General features: G+C 40.1%; 3 protein-coding genes across 12 annotated transcripts in view; all 3 read right to left on the bottom strand.

Moving 5' to 3' along the window:
* LOC126563734 (ankyrin-3) overlaps positions 1-12,584 on the bottom strand; it is a 53,123-nt gene extending 40,539 nt beyond the window's left edge. For all 9 annotated transcript variants that reach the window (XM_050220428.1, XM_050220421.1, XM_050220425.1 and 6 more), the window contains exon 1: positions 12,373-12,584. In XM_050220428.1, coding sequence (XP_050076385.1) covers positions 12,373-12,570 — 198 coding nt within the window. In that variant the 5' untranslated portion in view covers positions 12,571-12,584. The remainder of the gene's footprint in view (positions 1-12,372) is intronic.
* Positions 12,585-15,181: 2,597 nt separating this feature from the next.
* Positions 15,182-17,163, bottom strand: LOC126565862 (cyclin-dependent kinase 8). Its single transcript, XM_050223071.1, has 6 exons — positions 16,878-17,163; positions 16,555-16,806; positions 16,086-16,489; positions 15,653-16,019; positions 15,536-15,584; positions 15,182-15,403 (listed from the first exon to the last, which is right to left on the bottom strand). The coding sequence occupies exons 1-6, from the start codon at positions 17,097-17,099 to the stop codon at positions 15,198-15,200; spliced, it is 1,500 nt and encodes a 499-aa protein (XP_050079028.1). The 5' UTR covers positions 17,100-17,163; the 3' UTR covers positions 15,182-15,197.
* Positions 17,164-18,317: 1,154 nt separating this feature from the next.
* On the bottom strand, positions 18,318-20,247 carry LOC126565654 (uncharacterized). Of its 2 annotated transcripts, none has more exons than XM_050222852.1 (3): positions 20,042-20,247; positions 19,832-19,955; positions 18,318-18,425 (listed from the first exon to the last, which is right to left on the bottom strand). In XM_050222852.1, exons 1-3 carry the CDS (start codon positions 20,233-20,235, stop codon positions 18,318-18,320), a joined length of 426 nt encoding a protein of 141 aa, XP_050078809.1. In that variant the 5' UTR covers positions 20,236-20,247. The 2 variants fall into 2 exon arrangements, with proteins under 2 accessions (XP_050078809.1, XP_050078807.1); XM_050222850.1 differs by lacking the exon at positions 18,318-18,425 and adding an exon at positions 19,539-19,593 and having other exon boundaries at positions 20,042-20,246.
* Positions 20,248-22,608: the final 2,361 nt, after the last annotated feature.

Here is a 22,608-nt window from a genome sequence, read left to right as displayed (position 1 = left end):
GTGCAACCCTTTTTTGGCAGATAAATAGCGTCGGATCGCTTTGCCGTGCTATGTGGACAGCTTCCTGGGGAACCGTGTAGCACTGTTCAAATGGACTCGATATATCTTGCATTTCTGTGATTATTTTTAGGTTCGGTTTCCTATACAATGCTGCACGTTGGTTGAAGATTTGTGAAGCCATCATGATTGTAGAAACATCAACCACCAACCAACAGTGATCGATAGAAGCCAATCGATCGAGTAAAGCTCAGGAAACAAAGAGCTTCCCTACTATGAGTGCACATCGAAAACATTTTTTTTAACCAAGTGGCGACGATATATGCTTTCCTTAAATCAACTGTAATGAAGCGCAAACATCAGCTAATAATTAGTTGATAATATTCGGTACAATAACACGCTCGGACTCGGTTGAAAACGCGACTGGACGGAGAAACTACAAGTCTAATCAAGCCTACCAACTTCATCGTCCGTAGAAAGCACATTAAAATTTACCTCTGAAGGTGATTTAAATACGCAGATATTCATCTCACATCACTTTACCAAGTTGCAGGCAATTCCACCATACTTCACATCGAATTACAAACATCACAAAACAAACAAAACAAAACTGTTTTTTATTATAGAACATTGATTCAATAAATTTCACATTTATGGCATACTCAACCCTAACCCTCGCGAAAGACGTTGTTATTCGCATTACCACCATTTCACCTACGTGCAATTTAGAGCTTATTTTGCACTCGTAAAAAGTAAAACGCCAAAAAAAAAATTAAATCCAGCGTCACAGAGCGGACACAAGCCAAAACCAATAGGTGCGAAGATTAACCATTCCGTCAGAGTCCAAATTTAAACAGGTTTCCAGAGCTGTTGCGGGATGATTTTGTTTTTTTTTTCGTATTTTGGTCAAAACTACAGCGTCTTGTTGCATTTGCGAGAACTGCGAATATGTTTATGTGAGTAATACAAAAAAACACAACTTCTCTGCTAGGACCGACGCGATGTGTCTGCTTTTCATCCATCCAAGCTAACGCCAAATGGACACAGTAACACAAAAATCGGTCAGTTTGACAGATTGATGGGTGCTGTGGGTGGTTGTTTAGTTGGCTGGAAGAAGTATTGGTGGTGTGTTGGTTGAGGCTACAAAATTGCTGACATTCGCTCCACCATACCTTACCCTACTGCACCATCAAATCACTCGCAATGGCAGCTTATTGTATGTTCCGGTGGGTCGGAAACAATCACCATCGTGGTCCGGACAAAGCTTTACTGTCCAAAGGGAAAGCACCGTTCGAATGGCAAATAAAGTTCGAACTCGCAGTTTGTGTTGGAAATTTCATTACCCGTAACTCGCTACTTCCTTCCATGTAGTACTACAACACTACCATTCGCGGGATTTACCTTTCACTGAAGGGAGCTCTTCAACACAAATAACGGCACACCGCGACACAGTTAAAACCATCAAGTTAGCTCGCTTGTGTGTGGGCGTTTCGTGAGGTTTGAACCTCGGAAATAGGGGGTGCACACTGAAAGGGCACTCTTTCGTTGATGAGATTTATCACCGCCGCTGATCACGTTTGTTGGGTGCCCGGCCAGTCTTAACCACTTTCGTTACCTTCGTTGCACTTTTTGTTGCATCTCAGGAGTGGAACCTTGCCGACCGTGTCGAGGCGGGTTTCGAATGAATCACAACCACACGTAAGCATCCAGCCGTTTCTTCACAGTCTTCGCTTGAGTTGTGTGCGGTCTGTGCCCGCCGTTCACTCTCACTGCTACAATTCTTCTGACCCGAATCTTTAAATACCGTGCGTTGATTTTGATCATAATCGTTTATTAAACAAGATCTTTTATTTCTTTTCACTGTTCAGAGCTACCATCGGGTCAGAAACTTTCACTACAATGTGGATGGGGCATATGCACGTTACCAACAGTTTGTTTTTGTGCTGGCGCTGTGCCTTCAGTTATTTTCCATAAATCTATTTTAAAGCTGTATGGTTTGGCAAATATCGTTTGTTTTTCTTCTCCATAGTCATCTAAAATTCAACTCGTAGTCTGCAAGAAAGGAATCAGGATTTAATTAGAAACGTAGCGTTTGGATGCCAAGAATATCCAGACTAACATTCAATACGCTGACGTTTCGTATGTTTCTCTCACCTTCTGCACTAAATCGTCGTGCCAGCGACGACCAAAAACCTATTACTTGTTTTGTAGACTTGTCTACCTTCGCCCATAAGTCGGCCAGCATTCGATCTGCTCTATGTTACGTTAATGCTTCTTTAATGCTCTCCCTTCACCGATAATCTCCCACCATCGTGTGTCTTACTTCAAGATGATTGTGCGTCTCAAACTCGAACGGCTGAATAACGACTTTTCAGTAGTCGACAAAAGCCACACCAGAATCCGTTCTCCCCTGAACATCCCGATCAACGGTCCTGCTGAGATGCTTGCGCTACTGAAATTCGTTTCACACGCCCAAAGCCAGTACACGATTGGACGTGAAGAGCAAAAAGAAAAAGCAAGAGTTATTTTCCGGCGGCCTTTATTTCGTTGAGCGTTGATTCTGATGCGACTGGGTGATTATTTTTGGATGCAGTAGAGAGAAAGAAAACTCAAAGTGAGCGATGACCTAAAAAAAAAAATGCTACGTTACACTGCAAACCGATCCCCGTTCCAGAGTGTTGGGGCCCAATGTACAACGATGTTCCAGATTGATTCTGGTCCTACATCTCCTCACCATTTGTTCGGGAACTTGCTGAACTTACCAGAGAGCTAGGTGCTGATGATTTATCAGTCTGTTGGAGACATATTTTTTCTTTTTTTTTTTTTTCGCTAAGACAAATTAGCGGCTGTCAGTGGAACATGCAGCAGGGCTAACCAACGCTTTTGAATCAGATAATTTTAGACCCAACCAAGTTGAAAAATTCTCTTGACTCTTTCTTAGATTAAATATTAAAAAAAGATAATTTACAACTTCATTTGGTCTGTAAAATAAGAACTTAAACTATATCCAATCTACTCAGTATTTAGATTCAATTCCCTATCAGCACCTTGCTTAATAATTATATCCTTTACAAGTAAACCACAATTTCCCATATCATGCTTCTAGTGCCGTTCCAGAATCCTCCCAAATGCTAATAAAATCAATCGTCACGATCGCGCCACCTAACCGATTGCATCGGTGTACGTTTATCGACAAATAGAAAAGCTTATTTACGGAATTGCAATCTCACGTTCTCATACTTTCTTTTTTCCGCTTTTCTCTGATCACTGAGCACGAAAAAAAACCGGCCGAAGAGGGATAAATGTTTATGAAATTTATCCTGCCCTCTACAATCGATCTCCATTAACCCGTTTCTTTGCACAGATCCGAAAAACACAACACTGATACATCTGCTCATTTCCAACCCGGGGGGGGAAAAATGTGGCTCCATGATTGCAAGAGTTCGGTCGAGCAATCTATCCATTAGCATCATCCGCCTATAACTGGCTCGGAATTTGAACGCTTGTTGTTTTCAGCAATGCCAGCAGCCGGCCTAAAAGAGAGGTGAAGATTGCTCATAATTGAGAATAAGTTTTTTTTTTGCTTTACTCACTTTCGCGCCAGACCGAACGGAAAATTCAAAAAACGCTTTGCGCATGATATTATGCTTGAGCTATTGGACAGCTATTTTAGAATAATTTTCTCCCTTGCTATTTTTTAAACAATTTTATATGTAGAATAAACTGAAAAATGTTGACGGAAAATACGCATTAGCTGACACGGGTTTTATTCAAAAATTGTATTAACCAATAAGTGCCACCAATAAGCTGTTGTGAGGACCGAGAGAAAAGTATATGTAGGCCCGATCGATACCTTTCTTTACTCATGTGAAAATAGGCCGGTTGATCAAGGGAAACCATCTTTTCCTGCCACTTCTACAGTATAGCCTTTTGCAGGACAATTTTCTCCAAAGATTAACATGAAGAGTACTTCGTCGCTTCCGCGCGATTGCTTGAAAATGATCACAGATCAAGTTCAAAAAGTAAGAAACAAAATTGCTTTTCGATTTCACTTGGCACTCCTGAACATAGACGACTCTCTGAAACTGTTCACATTTTCCTTCAGCATCATGTGTGATTTATGATGCTGTGCATTTATTGGTTCAGTTTCGATCAAACATAAAAACTCCTTAAATTCAATGAGCTTTGATAACTTATCATGGAAACTGGAAAACGAATTTCTTCACTTTATTTCTTTATTGATTATGGAGTTTTGAGAACATTTACGATACACACTTCTCTGCGTCAGACCATGATTATGATATGACATCGAAGCATAAAAGTATTACAAGCGGATTTTAAGCTTCAAAGACAAGTGTTTCACTTGATGGGGCTTTCTTTACTACAAAAGCTTATATACTTGCATGATTTCTTTAAACGATTTTTTCACAATTTTTCCTGTGTTTCTATGCTCATTATATCACAGATATTGCACATAGAGAAAGAGTTTGCTATCCCATTTTGTGTCTGGAAGCATATGTCTAGCATGGCATAATTCAATATGGAGCATTTGTTCAGTTTCTTCATTAACACTTGTGTGTCAGAAACCGAAGACATAAAACATATTTAACGCCTATCTTTCCAATGCTTTCAAGCTATCGTGTGCGTAATACAGCCTTGGTTGAGAAGCAAAGGCAACAAAATGTGTATTCTCATCCCATATACGTCATTTGAAAGTATTAAAAAAAATATTTTTAAAATTTGAAAAATTGAGTCTTGATTTTTTGACATGAACAAATATCTTGGCTATGAAGGATGAGATATGATTTTAATATATAGGAAATAGTAAACGTATAGTTTGAGATATACGTAACGCATCAACAAAAGTTCTGCAATTCGATCATTTATTTTAAATTTCGTGGTTCGCGTAAACACTCCGAAAACATAGCCATTGGTAGAAGCACTCACATCCCTCCATGGAACATACTTCTTCTAGCTTTTAATTGATTGTTCCTGTTACTATTCTTGACATTTCTCATTTTTCCTGAATCTCTGACCATGGATGGTCATAAATCAATAAAAGATATGGTCGCGTTCGTGTCACGTGACCGGCCACCACAACGAACGGCTAAATCCATTGTAGGCGCGAATGACGAACCCAGCAGAAACCTCGTCCACAACAAAAAATGAACATTGTATCGAAAGACACAACAGTGAACTTTTCCTTCGATTGGGCAATAAAAGTACCACACTGTACAATTACCTTAATTGGATCCCAACAAAACAAAAAAAAAACGACAATCGGAAGAAACGCACATGCACATGCAACCATTCCTTCAACGAATGTGTTGTACTGGTCAATACGGGTACAATCCGGGACAAACCACACATTGACTGTTGCTGTGTTGGTTAATCTCTAATACCCACGCATGGTTGCAGAGTTTATTCAACTTGGAAAGGTTTCACGCGTTATTCAACGAAGGTTTCATTTGGTTATGAATGATTAGCTTATATTATTATTATTATTATTATCATTATTATTTATTTCATCGGACATACAAGTGTCTTAATGAATATTGTCTTATTAACTAACAGAGTGATATTGTGAACAGAGACGAATTGTACAATGTTGGAAGCATACGTAGACGCTCACGAAACGCAGATTGAGACATACCAAATTCGTACATGTTGAAGTTTACATTAAATACGGTACACATTGCGTTCACTGGGTCCGATTGACCAAAAGTAGTCCTGAAGCGAGCAGCCCGGATTATGTTACCGGAGCTAAGGAGAGCTGAAGCATCTATTTCGTTGCCCATCAAACCAGCTACAAACATACACTGAGTTGTCGAACGACGAACTGCCAGTGGCTGGAGTCCCAAGAGAAGACATCGAGTGGGATAGTCTGGGCGTCTATCGTAGGGTCTCCATGTCCATGTCCATGTCTATGTCCATTTGTCATGTGAGGTCTAAAGCTGAGTTGCTTGTCAAGAAGAATCCCTAATCTAACACATTCAGGACGTTGAAGTAGACTATTGTCAATGATGTAGTCAAATAGGATAATAGTGCTGTATCTCGAAAAGGACATTACTTGACATTTATGGACGGACAATGAGAATGTATTTCTACGGCACCATAAACTGAAAACATCAATCGCATGTAGTGGAGACCGAGCATGGTCTCCACTATCTTTCACCACGGTGAACAGCTTGACATGATCCGCATACATCAGTGTGTTAAGATCAGCATGTAGTAGTGCAGCATCGTTGGTGTAGAGTAGGAACAATAGCGGGCGGAGGATGCTGCCTAGTGGAACGCCAGAGTTGCTGGTGAAGGCATGTGACACACTATCCCTCAATACTGTAAGCTCAATATTGTATGATCGATCAGATAGACAGGATTTGATCCATTTGACCATACTATTGTCAGAACCTAGCTTCAGTAATTTTGCCAAAAGAATAGGATGAGACACCGAATCAAAAGCCGTCTTCAGGTCAGTATAGATGGCATCAACCTGATACCCGGAGTCTAGATTTCTCTTGCAGAAACTGACGAATTGAACTAGATGTGCGGACGTAGAACGTTTTGGTACGAATCCATGTTGAGCAGGGCATATATTAAAAATTAAATATCTAAGGCCAGTTAAACAATCTTCTCTTTACGAGCCATAGTAACAATATTTTAGAAATGCCACAGATAAAACCATAGTTTTATGGCCTTGACTTAAATCGTACAATTAAAAATGAACAATCTCTCAATACAATATTTGAGAAAACAGAACCTTCTTCAAAAAAACACTACGAAGAATCATTCAGCTTATTAAAAAAAGAATATCCAAAGATAAATCAATCAAATAAATGAAATTGCCAGAACTTACTACACCATCGGTGCGTCACCTTGTCACTGTCATAAAACGATGGATAAATGTACGCCCTTGTGCTTGACTGCTACCATATACGGTAGACATTCAAATCAACCCGTAGCCCGGAATCTGAGTTCTGCTCCAATGCAACCAATTTTGCAAAGCGTTTTGATAAGATAGCAACGTTTTCTTTAAGCTCTTACGTGAGCGATAATTTTATCGCGGTGGAATTGAATTTTACGTACGCTCGATTGACTGCTGAATAGCAACTCTATCTATACCTACTAGAGAAGCTGTTTATTGTACTGACCAGAAGGTTGAGTATTCATTCGTATTAAAGTGCACATTTACTACATAATATTTACTATATAGCACTTGTATATTGTGTGTGTGTGTGCACAAGCACATTTGACAATTAAAGCTCTTGACAGCCTTAAAAAAACATATGAGTCGTTATAAAATTCAAATTGCACTTGAACAATCCAAAATTTGTATATAAACCATGTAGGGATGATTGATTCTTTTGCACATGTAAGGCATTGGCACAGGCTAAATGCCTGTGCCAGGCAGGCACAGGCATTTAGAGTTCTTTTTGAAGTATGTGTAAGCTAGATAAAAAAGGAGCATCTTCTGTATGCAAATGGTTCGAATTCGCTCCGTTAAGACAACGCAATAAAACAAAAAACACATCATTTCGTATTTCACGATTACAATTCCTTCACTCAGCCAACATAAAACGAAACATGCACGACCCCCGACGACCCGCCTCTCGCACAGGTTGCTGCGGCAAATTGGCCAGCCATTATCGATTGACACGGCAGGGTCATCATAAAGCGTGCTGGTGAAAAGTGCGCCACAAAAACCGTCCTTCCCGGACGGATTGCGGATTGCGTAATCAACTCTCCTCCATCGTTGCCAGGTCCTCACAAATAAGCACAAAACAGCACACGCAAAAGCTAACCGAGATATCGATTGATGTGAAGGTTGCCTGCCTTCTGCTGTGTATACTTTTTATTCCTCATCAGCCATTCCCGTGCGGTGACGGAATGATAAGAAAAGCATCATCCCTGGTACGGAGTGGCATGGAACCGGTTCCAACATCAACCCAGTACCTTTTTGGGAATCAGTGAATAAAATGAGACAAACGTAAGCGGCTGATATAAAATGGCCAGAAAATGGTCGTGCGATGGTCGTTGCAAGGAAAGTAACGAAAACGAAATAAACGTAAACGTAACATACGAAACGATACCACCACAAACGCGGTCCAAGGCGAGGTTGAAAGAAAACACAACATGACGTGGTCACGCGGCGGGTCGCAGTGATTTAATATCCTGCCTTTCTCGAAACCACCACCACCAGAAACTATGTGACTGGAACGAGTCTTTCCAACGTACTCGGCCGCGCTGATCCCAGTTTAGGAGGTACATGGCAAATGGTTTCGTATCGTCTTCAAACAAGTTCTTCAGGCCACGCGTTTGCTTCCATTCGATTGTGATGTTTGTTCTATGCTTTGGTATTTATTTGTATCACAATAAGAATAGTTTTACACAATAATGATAAACCTTACATCACAAAAGAAGCCAGTAATTCAAAAAGTAAAAGTAATTCAAAGAATGGAGAATGATAAATTAGTTAGATTTAAGCTAAACGCCAAACAGATTTTAAACTGCATTTATTTAAAATGATACAAAATTCACACATTTTGACACACCAAAACCTACCCATACCGGTTTCACCATTTACGGATACGAAGACCATTTTTTTGCAGCTTTTGAGGATGAATTAAATTCGCGAAATAGTACACGGCGCGTTGCAAAAAGGAAAGAAACACGTAATACCTAAATAAACCGGTTTCGATCAATATCTCGGCCGATTCATCCCAATATAAGAAGTTTTTGGTCGCTTTAGTGAGGCTTCAAATTACTGGTAAAAGCAACTTGTAGATATGTGTATGCAGCGATATTTTCGCACAATATGTACATTAAGTTTACCACTTTCTTTCTGCGTAACTGTTTGTATTTACAGAGTTCCTGAGTAGAGCTAGACAATAGCGAGACATTTCAAGACAACGCTCAAGATGAACTGGACAAACGCTAGGTTGAAGTGGACAAACGTCAAATAGAACTGGACAGTCATATTTGAAAAGGTTGGTGAAACGGTTTGAAGCGTTTTGGAAACGCTTGAAATGAATACATTCAAACCATGACTAAATGCTCTACCACAAAACTCTCCAACAGATTCGAAATAATGCATACATTTACTAAATACTGTTTGCAATAAGGCTGGGTGGGATTTAGTAGCAATATTGCATGGCAGCATTTAACGGATTTAAAAATGGTCGAAAAGAATAAAACTTTAAAATCCATGTTGCCTTCAAGTATGAACCAAACAAATTGTTTTTGAAACTAAACGATTCTTATGACAGTTTTACCGGAGTTGACGGGCAAAAAAGAATTTCATTTATTTTACATTCCTCTTCAGCAAGTTTGCCTACAGAAAAAGCAATACGACTATACGTAACGCGCTTATTAAATAAAAAAAGATTCCTCGAGGCCACGCTACGCGAACAGCTACCGAATAAAGATTCAGTCTTATAAGGCTCGATTACTCTCATCCGTCCGTCCGTCCGTCCGTTGGTAAAGCGAAAGTGGTTTGTAATTATAGTTTTATGTCCTACTCTTCCTTCCGCCCAACTATTAGCACATCAACACACACATCAACGAGTATTAAATTTAAAACCAAGCATCAAATGGTACGTACCAGTAGTAATGAATCGCTCATTCCGTTCCCATTTGGTGGACGTTAGTTGAAAGGGGGACACGATCCATACTTCTGGAACGTAGCGGGAGGAGGGGATGTCAAAATAAAAAGACAATTTCTAACAATTCAAAATAAAGTTCAGAGTTGTTTGGAACATAGAGTTGAGATGAAATCTCTATTTTATCCAAATATGTATCAACACGTTTAGCCAAGTTGCAGAGTGCACTGAACAATTTTTTCAACAAGTTCCTAACAATACGTTTCCGTCATTAAGCGCAAATAACTCGAGAAGGAAACAGGCTTAGTCGCATTTCAACAGAAGAGGGGAAGACATTTTAGAAACAGAGCGAAAACTACCAAGCGTAATTCTATTCATCACAAGGGTCTGTTTCCTTTAAATCTTAAACCAACCAAATCATCACGGACAATGTGCTCTTGAGAAGCGTTTCCTAAATTTACAACGATCCCGACTAACAACGGTGTTCCTCAATAGCTAAGCTAAGCGTATGAAATCATCAACCACCAGTAGATGCTGGAAACGGTCCATATGCCATCCTGGTTTATCATACCCCGTTTGCTGACCCATCCTTTCTTACCCATTTGGCTAAAAAAGTCAAATCGGGGTCACTGGTAGCTGTGAATATAAGTTTCAATTTAGCATGTTTCCGCTCAAGCGATGACATAAGCGCGCCTTCTCAATGTCGAAGTTAACGACGAAAAATAAACTTATTAATTCTGCTTGTTTCGTCGAAGATCCGCGATCTTGCAGGAAGAATGCACACACTCCGCTCGCATCACTCGACTGCGAAAGAGCTACAGAAGCGGATGGATGCCTCGTTGATTCGGGCACGGAGTATCGAATGCCGGCGCGAGCGAGTAGATACTTGCAAACGATAAAACAACTTGCTCTTGCTCGGCTGCAGATTAACCCAATGGGATGGGATCGGTTTGCTTCTTGCTGTAGTGTATGCAGAGCTTCAACTTATAGAAGATTCATGAAGAAATTGGACCCTCAATAGCGGACAAAGGCTAAACCATCAACAGTAATTGGATGGGCTTTGCGCTTTTGATATCAGTATCGCCTCGGGGTGAACGTGTGTACAGTATCTGTTTCATTGTACCGTACAAATGATCACCCATTAAGAAAGATAGATTACAACACTATTTATACCCAATGAAGACGTCATTAAAAGCTGCAAAATACTGCTTTAGATACTTTTTCCAAGATGATGTTCATTCTCCATTGTAAGAAAGTGATCTTGATGCAAACGTTGGACTTCAAAATGCAAAATTTTACGAACAAAGTCACACTATCTAGGAATAGAAAATTTTCAAAATCATGAAACAAAAACCACCATGGACGAATCTTGTGTAGTTCGCTAAAAGATTCGCACTTGCCGAAGTTCAACCCCTTGGCAGCAGGGACCAAATTCGACGATGACATCAGCCATAAGCCGGTATCTCGGTTTTTGGCGTGTTTGTGCAACCCGCTGTTGTTACTATGCTTCACTCGCTAGCGTCTCTCCCTTTCTCTGTCTCGCTCTCGCATTTTTCTCGTCCCAAAACGGGTCTTTTCTTATTTGATAATCTACCCCAGGTGGGGAAACTGTGTGCTGTGTCTCTACAAAAGAACACAACAATCAAGAAAGCCGACAACCGAGCATTATTGCGTGTATCGTTCAGAATCGTGGATGCTCTCTAAACTGGCTAGCTAATGCGCGATTTAATCCGAACGAAACCGGGTGACCGCTGCTGCTACATCGCACCATTCGTAGCGTTTGGGGATGACCTTGAAACATTCTCGCACTGGCGTTGGCCTAATCGTAGCTCGAGATGTTTATTCGTACAAATATTCGGCTGGCCAAATGTATAGGCTGCGGTGTGGGATATTTATGTATCGTTGTGAGGGATGAAGTTGCTGCACAAATATCACTTTCTCTGCCGTTTAGTTTATGAAAACTTTTTAATATAAATACCCCGGGATGGCTAATCCTGCCATATCTGTTTAGTTCAATACTACACCCTTCAATCAAATAACATTTTTCGTTAGACAAGCATTATCGCAGTATTTCCCACGGTTTGTGTAGTAGTAAAAAAAAGGTCGACGAAAGTCTATCTCGTGCGAGTTCCAAGGTTAAATCAACATTTTAAGCGTGGACGGAGTTGATGTTTGTTTGTTTTTAGCCGCGATGAAAACCAAGCGCCAAATACGAGACAAATTGATAATGACATGGTCAACACCTAGCAGTTGCATCTTGAAACTGATAAGACAATTGGCTCAGCGGTCTTTTCAAATGTCGACAAATATTTAAATCGATTGCATTCCCTTCCAAGAATTTAATGAAAAACATATGAATTGGAAAGAAAAAAAAAATGGCGAAAACGAGCGGAGACGAAGAAACTACAGTTGGTTATAAAAATCTATTGATGCAATTCACCATGAACCATTGCCATTTGTTCAAGGCAATAACATCTTCTAAACGGATATTATGCATTGCAATCAGCAAAAGAATACTTGATCCACTGAAGGTGCAGTAGAGTCCATGCCCATTTGCAAAGGACGCTTCCAATGTTGCTAACGACCACTCACATTCAGGAGAATGTGAGAGAGAAACTTGTCGAAAACAGATAAACCCTATCAAGAGCTGGAACAATAATGAACAGCAACGCCACAGCAATAGATTGCAAAATGTCAAATGGACAGGAAAATTAGAATCATTTCTTGAAGCAGCGGAAAGCATTTTCTCCCACATCATGTTGCTCTGGCCACCTACCTGTTTGTTGTTGGATCGTGACTTTTCCATCGTGGCGCCACCACCGTTGACGATATTGTTCAGCTTTTCGTTCGATGTCGACGGTTGTACCTGCGCTTGACCTTGCGGTGGCTGTTGTTTGAGTGCTGCTGTTGGGGCATTTTCCTTCGGTGCTACCGCCACGGCGGACCCATTGTTTTGGGTCTCCTCTAATGCCATTTTTTTTATTTCCTCGAACCTTGTGCACTTAATATACGATTTCTTATTCCCGTGCTTTCGAACGTAATTTGATGTTTGCTTCTTTTCGTTAAACTCAGTTTCACGATGACAATAGTTTCACACGTACACACACACACGCTCACTCACACACCCAGGGTAAATTGTAGTAGAACTATAATATAAAAAGCATACGGAATTGTTAAGTAACGTTAAACGGAAGAACACCATTAAACGGAAAGCCCTTGAAGCGGTGTCGAGAAAATTTGCAGTACAAGCACACACGTATTGTGAGAAGAACTAGAGTCGTGAATCTAGGTTGCAGCCTAGATGTGAATATGTATTCTTAGCTTTTCACTCAATTCCCAATCGATTCTAATTAATGCACTTCAAATCCTGCCAGTTAGTTGCAGGAAAACCATCGATGACGACAATCGACCTACAAAATCGAAAAATAATAACAAAGCAGTCACCGACCGTATCGATTTTTCTAACCGCGCCAACATACAAGCAAAAGACTCGCTCAATTTCTTGTTTTCTCTTTCTCTCATTATCGGACTCTCTCCTTTCCATGGTGACCGACCCCTCACATTTTCACTAAACACCCTATGAAGCACACATACGCATACACTCATACAAACAAACTATCACTGGATCCCGGAATCGGGGGAGACTAATGTGGCGACCGGAAAAGCTATGTGATCAGGAAAATCGTAATGGCTAACGAATGATTTCCTCTGCCCGACTCCCGGTAACTGTACGTGAGTTATGCTGCCAGACGTTCGGATTGTCTAAATATGCCCATCGATTACTTCTATTTATCTGACGTTTATGATACACTCTGTTGTATTAATAGTTGATGTTGGGCTTTCGCACCACGAAAATTTAGCACCACACATGTAGAAAAGTCAATGGGAAATGACCTCACCTCACTCTCACCTGCCGAGGAAGATATTGGGGTTGGGGAAAATTGTTGCAATTGAAATTTGTTTTTTGCACTTAGTTTCGTTCAAACTTCCAGTGAAGAGAAATATTTTTCTTTTAAATTTGCAAATTACACAAAACACTAGTAGCAAAAAACTATAAATCACTTTTCCACTACCACCGACACGAAACTGACTTTATTTTTCTTCATCGAGCATAAAACGCGTTTTGCGGCAGTAGCCTTTTCCATTCCATCTCACTGTCACCCATGCGTGAGTTTTGGGCGGAAATTCTCACTTCCACACACCGCCTGTGGTTACTGGATGAGAACGGTCTTTTCCGCTATTATTTTATTTTTTAAGCGGCCTACGTTCACGAAGCGTGAAAAACTCCAAAGCACTATTTTCACTCGCCACCACCAACCCCACCCTTTTCTGCCTGTATAACCAAACATAAAAACGCAACATAAAGATTCAGACGCCCCTTTTTCTCTTACCTATGTTACACACGCACACACATACACACAAACACACATCAGTGTTCCATGAAAACACGCTCCCGAAGCCTTTTATGCTATTTGCTCCGGGTTGCACTTGTTTTCTTACTCCTAACACTGCTTTTCTTTTAAATAATCGATAAATTCTCTTCCCTAAAACTACGTTTTACTTTCACTGCACACAATTTTCACAACTACAACTGAATATACTGAATTACCCCGCTGCGAAATGCTGCTGAACGCCCGAACACTCCTGGATGATTCAAAACTGGCAATTGCAGTGATTCAATGGAAAACGATAAATTCTCTCTGCTTTTGGCTGGCTTTGCTCAGCTTCTTCCCACGCACAGCTTTGTGATATTTTAAGAAATGATGCTCGACACAAATATAAACAACAAATACTTGATCTTGAAATCCGACTGACGAGCCAGCAGCGACGCGTCCATCCACACTCGCGAATATCGGAAGAATACCCAGGAAACAAAAGCATGACATTCAACATGCTCAAACGCAGCATACACCCCAAAGCAAGGGTGTTGGGTGGTTGGTTAAAGAAATAAATAGTCTAAATTTATTTACATTTTTAGTTCTCAATCAATAATAAGTAATTTCGCCAGAAAATGTTCTTTGATGATCCCGCGACGTGTTTGAGGATAGGTTTATATTGAGGATAAATTACGTATTTAAAATTAATAATCTAAAAGGCGGAGTATTCCCTTAACACAAAAACATCGCATGATTAGTTTTGACAGTTTGGGCCAATGCACACTAAAACGTTGGTGAGCGATTTGATGTTAAAAATTCGAAAAAAAATTACGATAAGTTTAATATTGTGTTTTGATCTTCCGATAGTAGTAAATGAGGAATCTCATTGCTTAGTTAAAAAAAACAGTGTAAAAAATTTATAAAGTTTGTTCAAAAACATAACGAATTTTGTTGATACTTTCTTTTTTCAAAATACAGGAAAATAACATTTGGAATAAATAACTCGTTTAGTTTGACTCTATTGAGAATAGGCGATTGGCTACGATGTGATTCCTTATGGTGAAGGAAATAGATAACTACTAAAATGTATTTTTATTGGAATACAATTCACCGTAATACCGATTTAAAAGTAAAAACCAAAGTTTTAAAATCCAAATTTTTGTTTACGCTGTTTATCAACTTTATCTAAAGAATGAGTATGTATTTTTTTACGTTTGCTTTATAATTAATACCGTTGTTGGAATCCACCTTGTTGTGCACTGTTGAACATCATTTGATTCTGTTGTTGTTGCTGCTGCTGTTGCTGATTTTGCTGTTGTTGCTGCTGCTGATGGTATTCTTGTTGTGTCATTCCACCTTGCGAATTATTTGGATGTCCGTTGGGACCAGAAAGTCGCACTCGCTTGGCATTATTGTGATCAATACCGCCACCACCTTGACCACCACCGGTACCACCTCCTCCACCGGCTCCTCCTTGTTGCATTGGCTGAAAAAAAAAACACAAGCACATTTGATAGAAGAAATACTTAATAGCAAACAAATGTTTAACGAAAACTATTACATTTCCTGATTGTTGTTGCTGTGCATTTTGTTGCTGTTGTTGCTGCTGTTGCTGCAAAAATGAGTAGAAAAATTAGCTTTACTTTACAAAAAAAAGACTGAACTGGCGGCCGATCACACTCTCCGTACATTGCCTTGCTGATTTTGTTGCTGATTGTTCTGTTGTTGGTTGTTTTGCTGCTGCTGCTGTTGCTGTTGTTGTTGTTGTTGCTGCTGTTGCTGCTGCTGTTGCTGCCTCTTTTCCCCTTTGTCGTCCTGATCCTCGTCCGTGAGGAACTCACGCTTGGGATATGGAATCGGGCACCCGGCAAACACGTCGGCTGTCGGCATTGGATCTTCCGAAAAATATGGATCTTGCATGGCCTGCTCCGAGGTGATACGCTTGTTGGGATCCATCAGCAGTAGCTTTTGCAGTAGATGAAAAGCTTTACTGTCTGGTTTGATTTTGTGTCTTTCCATGTATTTCACCAAGGAGCAACTTGCATAACTGAAAGAATATCAAATTCAAATATTAATAACTGATTGTTTGAGGAGAAGACAATCTCTCTATTACTTCGACCGCTTAAAGTCTTTCGTCAGTGTGTGATGTTCCGGCATTTTTCTAATATCTTCCCAGTCTTTGTCCTGTGGAAAGCCCATAACGTTGAATATGCGATCCAGCTGATCGTGATGGTACGGGTTGCTCGTTTTGATATCCTCTTGCCGACAGTGGAAAATCGGTTCCGAAGTAAGAAGTTCAGCGAAAATGCATCCAATCGCCCATATATCGATCGCTTTCGTGTAATGCCGTGCACCTAAAAGTAGTTCTGGCGCTCGATACCAAAACGTGACGACTACCGGATCAAGATCGGCCAACGGTTTTAATGGGGCGTTAAATAAACGGGCAAATCCCATATCAGCAATTTTCACCCGACCGCGTTCATTTCCTTCTCCCATTACCAGAATATTTGCCGGTTTCTGATAAAAACAAAAAGTAGTTACAAGTCGCCTTTTGCGATACTCGTCCAACGATGGCTACTTACCAGATCCCTGTGCAATACCCAATTGCTGTGCAAATAATGAATTCCATCCAATATTTGATAAAGTAAGCTCTTTACCATGCCTTTCGGGACCATGACAGGCTTTTTCGTCGCTTTGGCCGCTCGATGGAACTTTATAATATGCCACAGATCGTGCTCGGCGTAATCGAACAAAAGCCACACTTTGCGATCCGTGTGCGACAGGAACACGCGAATAAGGTTTATCACATTCGGATGTTTCAATTCGCGAAGCAGCTGTGCACCAGTGGAAACAAGAACGGATTAGTATATAGACCATTTTCCCCTGGATAATTAATTGTACTCACTGCAATCTCACGACAAGCGGACATTGATAGACCAGTTCCTTCGATTTGCTTCAGAGCGTAATCCTTCGAATCGTTGCCCTCCTTGCGTCGTGCCTTGTAAACGTGTCCATACGTACCCCGGCCTACCTTGCAACCCTCATATTCGAATAGATCTTCCACTTTGGCACGCTCCTGCTGTGTTTTCATCTTGAATTCGTAATCCATCATTACAGCGGTAGTCATGGTACGGAATCGAGCGACGAGGTTGAGCTTTGATCACTGGATATGAAGCACGGACTATTTGCGTTAGTTGTGAGAGTGTTAAGCTCGCGAGTTAAGCAAATCAGCTACAAAAGCATACTATTAAGTTAAATAATTAAGAAAACGTTTCACAATTGCAAGCAAGGTTGGTAGAAAAATAAAACTGGTGTTCGTAGCTGATGCTTGTTTGTTTACGGTTCCACTTTGGTTCCGTTTGACAGAATAAAGGTAGGCACAATGTGTACTCTGCCGGTCAATAGATGTGATATTTTCAAAAACGCTTCAACCGTGAAATGATCCCTACATCACGTAACATTTGTAGTGTTCTGTATCCAGATCTGTTGGAAAATTTAAATATTTCGCCACTTTTAACAGAGATGTTGCAAAGATATTGTAGTTTTGAGAATACTATTGACTGCAGAGTATAATGATAAAAGAGGTGATAAAAGTTCTACAAAAGACAGTGTGATATGGATAAGATTGGGGTTGAAATTTTCTTGGACTCATGAATAGTTTACATTACATTTTTATTGTACGGGAGAACGGCAAATGAAAAAAACTAAAAAAAAACAAACTAAAATTTTGTTAAACAACCGAGTATGCCCGGGATAAGGCAAAGAATAAGGAGGAAATGCCTTATCAATATGTGAAAACCTACTCAGCACAAGCGGTGTTGACAATACGGCACTGGACCGTAATAATCAAATGTAAATAAATAACATTTTGTTTATTAGGTGTGCAATTGTTTTTATTGTATTTTCCACTTCGCTACCACCCACAATAAGCAACACGAGGAAAAAGTGTTTGAAATCCAGCACATAAACGTATATAGTAAATCAGAGTTAAGCACAATGTCAGTCGCTTCTAAGTATTCAATCTTCCAAAACATGTGCTCTCAAATGTTCTGTTCAACAAACAACAACTAACAAACTGTTAAACAACAACTAAAAATTCTTCACTAGTAACGATCACGGTTAGCAATGTGCATGCGAACGTAGTCTTATTATCACTGAAAAACGCGTCCATCAAACGACTCCACCCTCCATTAGGCCAGTCCTTTCGGTGCGAGGATGAATATGTTTTCCTTCATTCGACAATTTCTCATAGAAAAAGGATGCATTGTTCGGCTTTGTTAATATGGCATAGCGAACAGAAGCGGGTAGTCGCGAATCGCTTCGAGCACTGATCGCTCAACGACGTTCAATGTTTCCTTGACTTGATTCGTTTCATATCGTCATCCATTTCCATAAACCTGCTCAAGCGCTGGCCATTGTACGGATCCTCGCTACCAGGAGGTTTGAGGCGCATCTAGAAAAAAAAAACAAATAAACAAACAAAAAAGCAGGAATTAATCGTAAGATAAATTTAGACGCATCGAAATACAAAATTTACGTACAAAATAACCAAAGCGAGAAGGTCCATGGTTTGAAAATACCTGCGTGACATCGTCTTCTTTTCATACGCACCTTTCGTGTATAGGCCTCCATTTCCCGTGTAATGCTCTATAGGCGGCGTTTAAGCAGCAGGTTGTGTGGTTTTAAATCCCTTTCATGTGTGTAAATTCTTGTGCAAAGCGATATATTTTGTACTGAAATCCGTCTTTTTACCTGTGTCTGTGTGTGTGCGTTTGTGTGCAGTGAGGCGTATTGTTTTTGTACCGATGGGTATGCAAATGTCCCAGAGGAAAGTCTTGCCTAACGATGTCCACAGTCACGTACGGAAGTTAACGTTTTGCAAGCTACCAAGTAGTCGTACTTTGCATTACAGTACATTGAATATTAATTGAGAGATTAGTAAGGCGCATCATGCAAAATACTTAGAAGCGACCGAGAAAAGGTTAGTAAAATAGATACTTTAAACAGCCACCTGTTATGTACCTTCACCTCCACGTGGAAAGCATCAAAAGCTGATACTATGTCATATGAATATAAGCATTGGAACACTTAATAAAATCGTTGGACAAGAAGGTATGTAGGTTAGTTTCAACACTTTCTCAACAACGAAAGATCTCTTGATCGTAGTTTGGTAACCGTCAAAAATTAAAATTGTTCTTCGTAAGATATCTACTGATTTGGGCGTCTTAATTATTGATTTGGTATTTAGTATAATTGATTAAACAAATAAAAAGGCAGTAGTTGAGCTTAGCGAAGAAGTAAGATAGGTTGAAAAACTATAATCGAAGCAATTGTTAATTGTAATTCAATAAAATTGCATTTTTTCTACAGCAGAAATCAATCAGACAAAGGAGTAGAGATAGAAAAGAATGTCGTTTCATATGTTTCACAAATGTCCGAAAAACTCTGTACAGTTCATTGTTGCCTTTGTTTTGCTTCAAGTCCTTTAAAGATTTTATAGTTTTGGCGCAAGTAAAGTCAAAACGTTAGGTCACACTATCGCTCGCACGAGAAAGTCGATGCATAGGTTATCGTAATGCAGAGTCTCGCTAGATCTCAACATTATCTTTGGCGAATCGTTTCTATACCGGTATGGACGGGTGAGAAGAGAAGAGACGAATCAGAAACGTTGGTTTAATAATCGGCACTTTTCCTTGCTTCTATTAGTAATGTTGGTTGTAGCCGAGCGATGTGCAAAGCCGATGCTCCGACAAAACGAAACTGATTAATGTTAGTCCCCAAATTCATTCGCTTCAAAAAGCCCATATGCGGTATAAGGTGGTATATCAATTGATTTTTTCACTGCACCGTATACTTTACCATTATTCTGTACTTCTCCTTGCAGGCATAGTTAGACTCATCGACGTCATTGTAGCAGTCAGATTTGTAGTGCGCTGGTAGAGGTTTACCCTCGTGCTCGCAGAGTTTATGTAGTGGACGAGACCTTTGGTTGGTAATATAATGGTAGATCCGTATTAATTATCCATAGTTTTAGTAGAGTTGCAAATATGCATTTCCTTAACACGTTACCTCACAATCATCTTATCCATTCCGGTAGGTTTGTTGACGGGACAGTAGAATACATCGGGTGTGTTTTTGTCGTACACGATCGACTTTCGCAGCAGATCTTTCTCGGTGTACTTGATGTGTTTCTCCTTTGCTGCCGCCAATTGGATGGCGAGACAGATAACGACGCTGAGAACTAGTCCTACGACCTTGCCCATGATAGCAAACAGTTGTTGTGTTCACTAATATATCACACGTCAAACGTATTGTAACGTATGTGTGGAAGCTTGTGAAAGGAACCTATGTCGGAAAAAGAGACAGGGAAAATGGGAATGTAAAACGGGGAACTGGAAGTGATTTGCTTATGTGGAACGTGAGAAATTCGTGACAAAACATTTGCAACATGAGCTCGGAAGCAAAAGTGTGTAAATTACACTTTCATTTGAATTTTGGCGTGCAGTCATTAGATAAAACATAATATAAATTTTTGTTGAAGTTTTTTTTAAATATTCTGATTGTAATTGTTGTTATTTTTAGCCTTTGAATCATCCTATAAATGCTAAGATGGCTTTGTAGGTTCAGCTCCACAACACATCTCCTCATCTCAGTTTGTTTAGTCACTTTATTGAAGGACATGGGACATTACTCATTCTGCCGTGATGACGTTATGGAGCTCCAATACCTGTACAGTAGGTTGGAAGAATGATAAATCAACAGAAAATTGCATTGCCTACACACCATTCAATGACCAACGCACAACTATTGAACGTATGCAGTTTTAAAAAATATATGTTCTTCTACGCTTGTAGAATTCTGATGAAACTTGTAGAAGAGATGATAAATCGTAAGCGGGTATTAATAATTTTCTAATAATAAACAAATTGGCAAACTTCCAATTCAATTGTTCCCTTCGTTTGAGCGAACGATCTCAATTCCTTCCATTTAACGCACAATATTTTTGGCTCATGTGCCCAAAACGAAACCCATGTACTTCCCACTGGATACTTTTGGCCAGTTACAGAAGAGAATAAAAAACCCACGTGCACAGTGAGGACCATTTTAAAATTAACGCCTCGTCTGGTCGATAGACGGCTCGCAAGATTAGAGGTCACTTCCCGTTTGCTGATGTAATGCTCTTAGACTCGAAGCAGATCTGCGTGAAAAAGTTGGCCAGTCATCTGATTGGTGTACATAGCAGAGGCTAGTGGCAGAAGAACATTCCGCCAGAGTTCGTCACTTCAATGCTGCTGGCTTGCCTGGGCCGTAGGGGTAGAGATCTAACGGGATCGTGAGCAACCTCAGGAGTATTTTTGTTATTATTTCACAGTTTTTTTTCTTACATCCCACGGCAGTTCGTTCTTCCGTCTTATGATGATGAGGTTCCGATTTGGAATGAGGGACCATTAGTGGTGGTCTGCGAATTTATGATCAAGGTGTTAAAAAAGAGAATAAAGAAAAGTGGGACGTTGATGGGAAATTTCTTTAGACGCTGCTGAGGGCTGCTGTAATAGATTGGGCTCTGTTGAGTTTGAACTATGGATATTTATCTAGAATATTTTACTCATTTAAAGTTCGCAACATTCTGAACTAGATCTAACTCTTAATTAGATCATATTCAATTAAGAAGCTTAACGAAAATATATTCAAACAGATTTCAGTAATCGTATGTGTCCAATCGCTTTAGCGTGTCCAATGAGGGCTATTCTAATTTGATTCTAAAAATCAACCAATGTCATATAATTTAATTTTAAAACCTCACACTTACAATCAAAACGGTCTTCAGCTTCAATTCACTCAACTGTCGTGCCAATAAAAGTATTACCAACTTAAAAGTGGGATTACAATCCGGTTTTAAGTGTCCCATGGTTGTATTACGTTCATCGTACCCTAAAATGGGCAGGGTCCATTGTGCGTGGGTTCGCACGCACACCAAACTAACGATGACACATTCTTCCTAACCGGTATCGGCGTATTTTGTTGGCTACTCAAAAAAGGAACAGCGGCAGCTTAAGCTGGAAAACCAAATTAAAACTTGCCCGATTTCTATACCATTTTCAAGGGGGGCCGGGGTTCATTCAAACTAGTTTTATAATGATCAAAAGCCAACGCAAAGATGAGTTGACATTTTACAAGTCCCTCGGTACTGTGATGTGTTGACTGCAGTCGCTCGTATTGGTAAAGTTTAATCCTAAAGTAAATATTAAGGCCATCGCGCCAACCGGTAATGGAAATGTTGTCTCACAGCACTCGATTCCACCCGGAATTGGACCACCTTCCGTGCGATTTAGATTAGCAGCGGAGAGCATCTTGGGACTTGGAAGCGAGCAAAAGCAAAAAATCTCTTTCTTTAAACTAGTTTCAGAAAACTGCTAGTCAGAAAAAAGGGGTAACGTAGCGATGCCTAGAATGTCTACCGATTCCAAAGATACCACCTAACGATTCCGGCGTAAGAAGATGACTGGCGAGCGCTTCTGGGTGATCGTGTAAAAGATCGTCGGTAATTGAATTATTTAATTGATTTGTTCCACCGAAAAGGGGGTGGCAGTGGATGGTGGCTACATTCTCGGCGCATTGATCAATGAGATCATTAA

Source organism: Anopheles maculipalpis, chromosome 3RL (assembly GCF_943734695.1).
Source record: "Anopheles maculipalpis chromosome 3RL, idAnoMacuDA_375_x, whole genome shotgun sequence".
Classification (NCBI taxonomy): domain Eukaryota; kingdom Metazoa; phylum Arthropoda; class Insecta; order Diptera; family Culicidae; genus Anopheles; species Anopheles maculipalpis.
Note: the sequence above shows the minus strand (reverse complement) of the source record. Positions and strands in the feature narration are given on the sequence as shown.

What these genes read in the sequence shown, in the direction of transcription:
- LOC126565862 (XM_050223071.1), bottom strand. Translation starts at nt 17,099, where the DNA reads ATGACTACCGCTGTAATGATGGATTACGAATTCAAGATGAAAACACAG. An exon ending in CCGCTTGTCGTGAGATTGCA is followed by an intron (nt 16,807 to 16,877) that starts GTGAGTACAATT and finishes ACTGGTGCACAG; the next exon opens with CTGCTTCGCGAATTGAAACA. An exon ending in AGCAAGGCAATGTACGGAGA is followed by an intron (nt 15,585 to 15,652) that starts GTGTGATCGGCC and finishes TCATTTTTGCAG; the next exon opens with CAACAGCAGCAACAACAGCA.
- LOC126565654 (XM_050222852.1), bottom strand. Translation starts at nt 20,235, where the DNA reads ATGGGCAAGGTCGTAGGACTAGTTCTCAGCGTCGTTATCTGTCTCGCC. An exon ending in ATGGATAAGATGATTGTGAG is followed by an intron (nt 19,956 to 20,041) that starts GTAACGTGTTAA and finishes TACCAACCAAAG; the next exon opens with GTCTCGTCCACTACATAAAC. An exon ending in AGGAGAAGTACAGAATAATG is followed by an intron (nt 18,426 to 19,831) that starts GTAAAGTATACG and finishes TTTTTTTTCTAG; the next exon opens with ATGCGCCTCAAACCTCCTGG.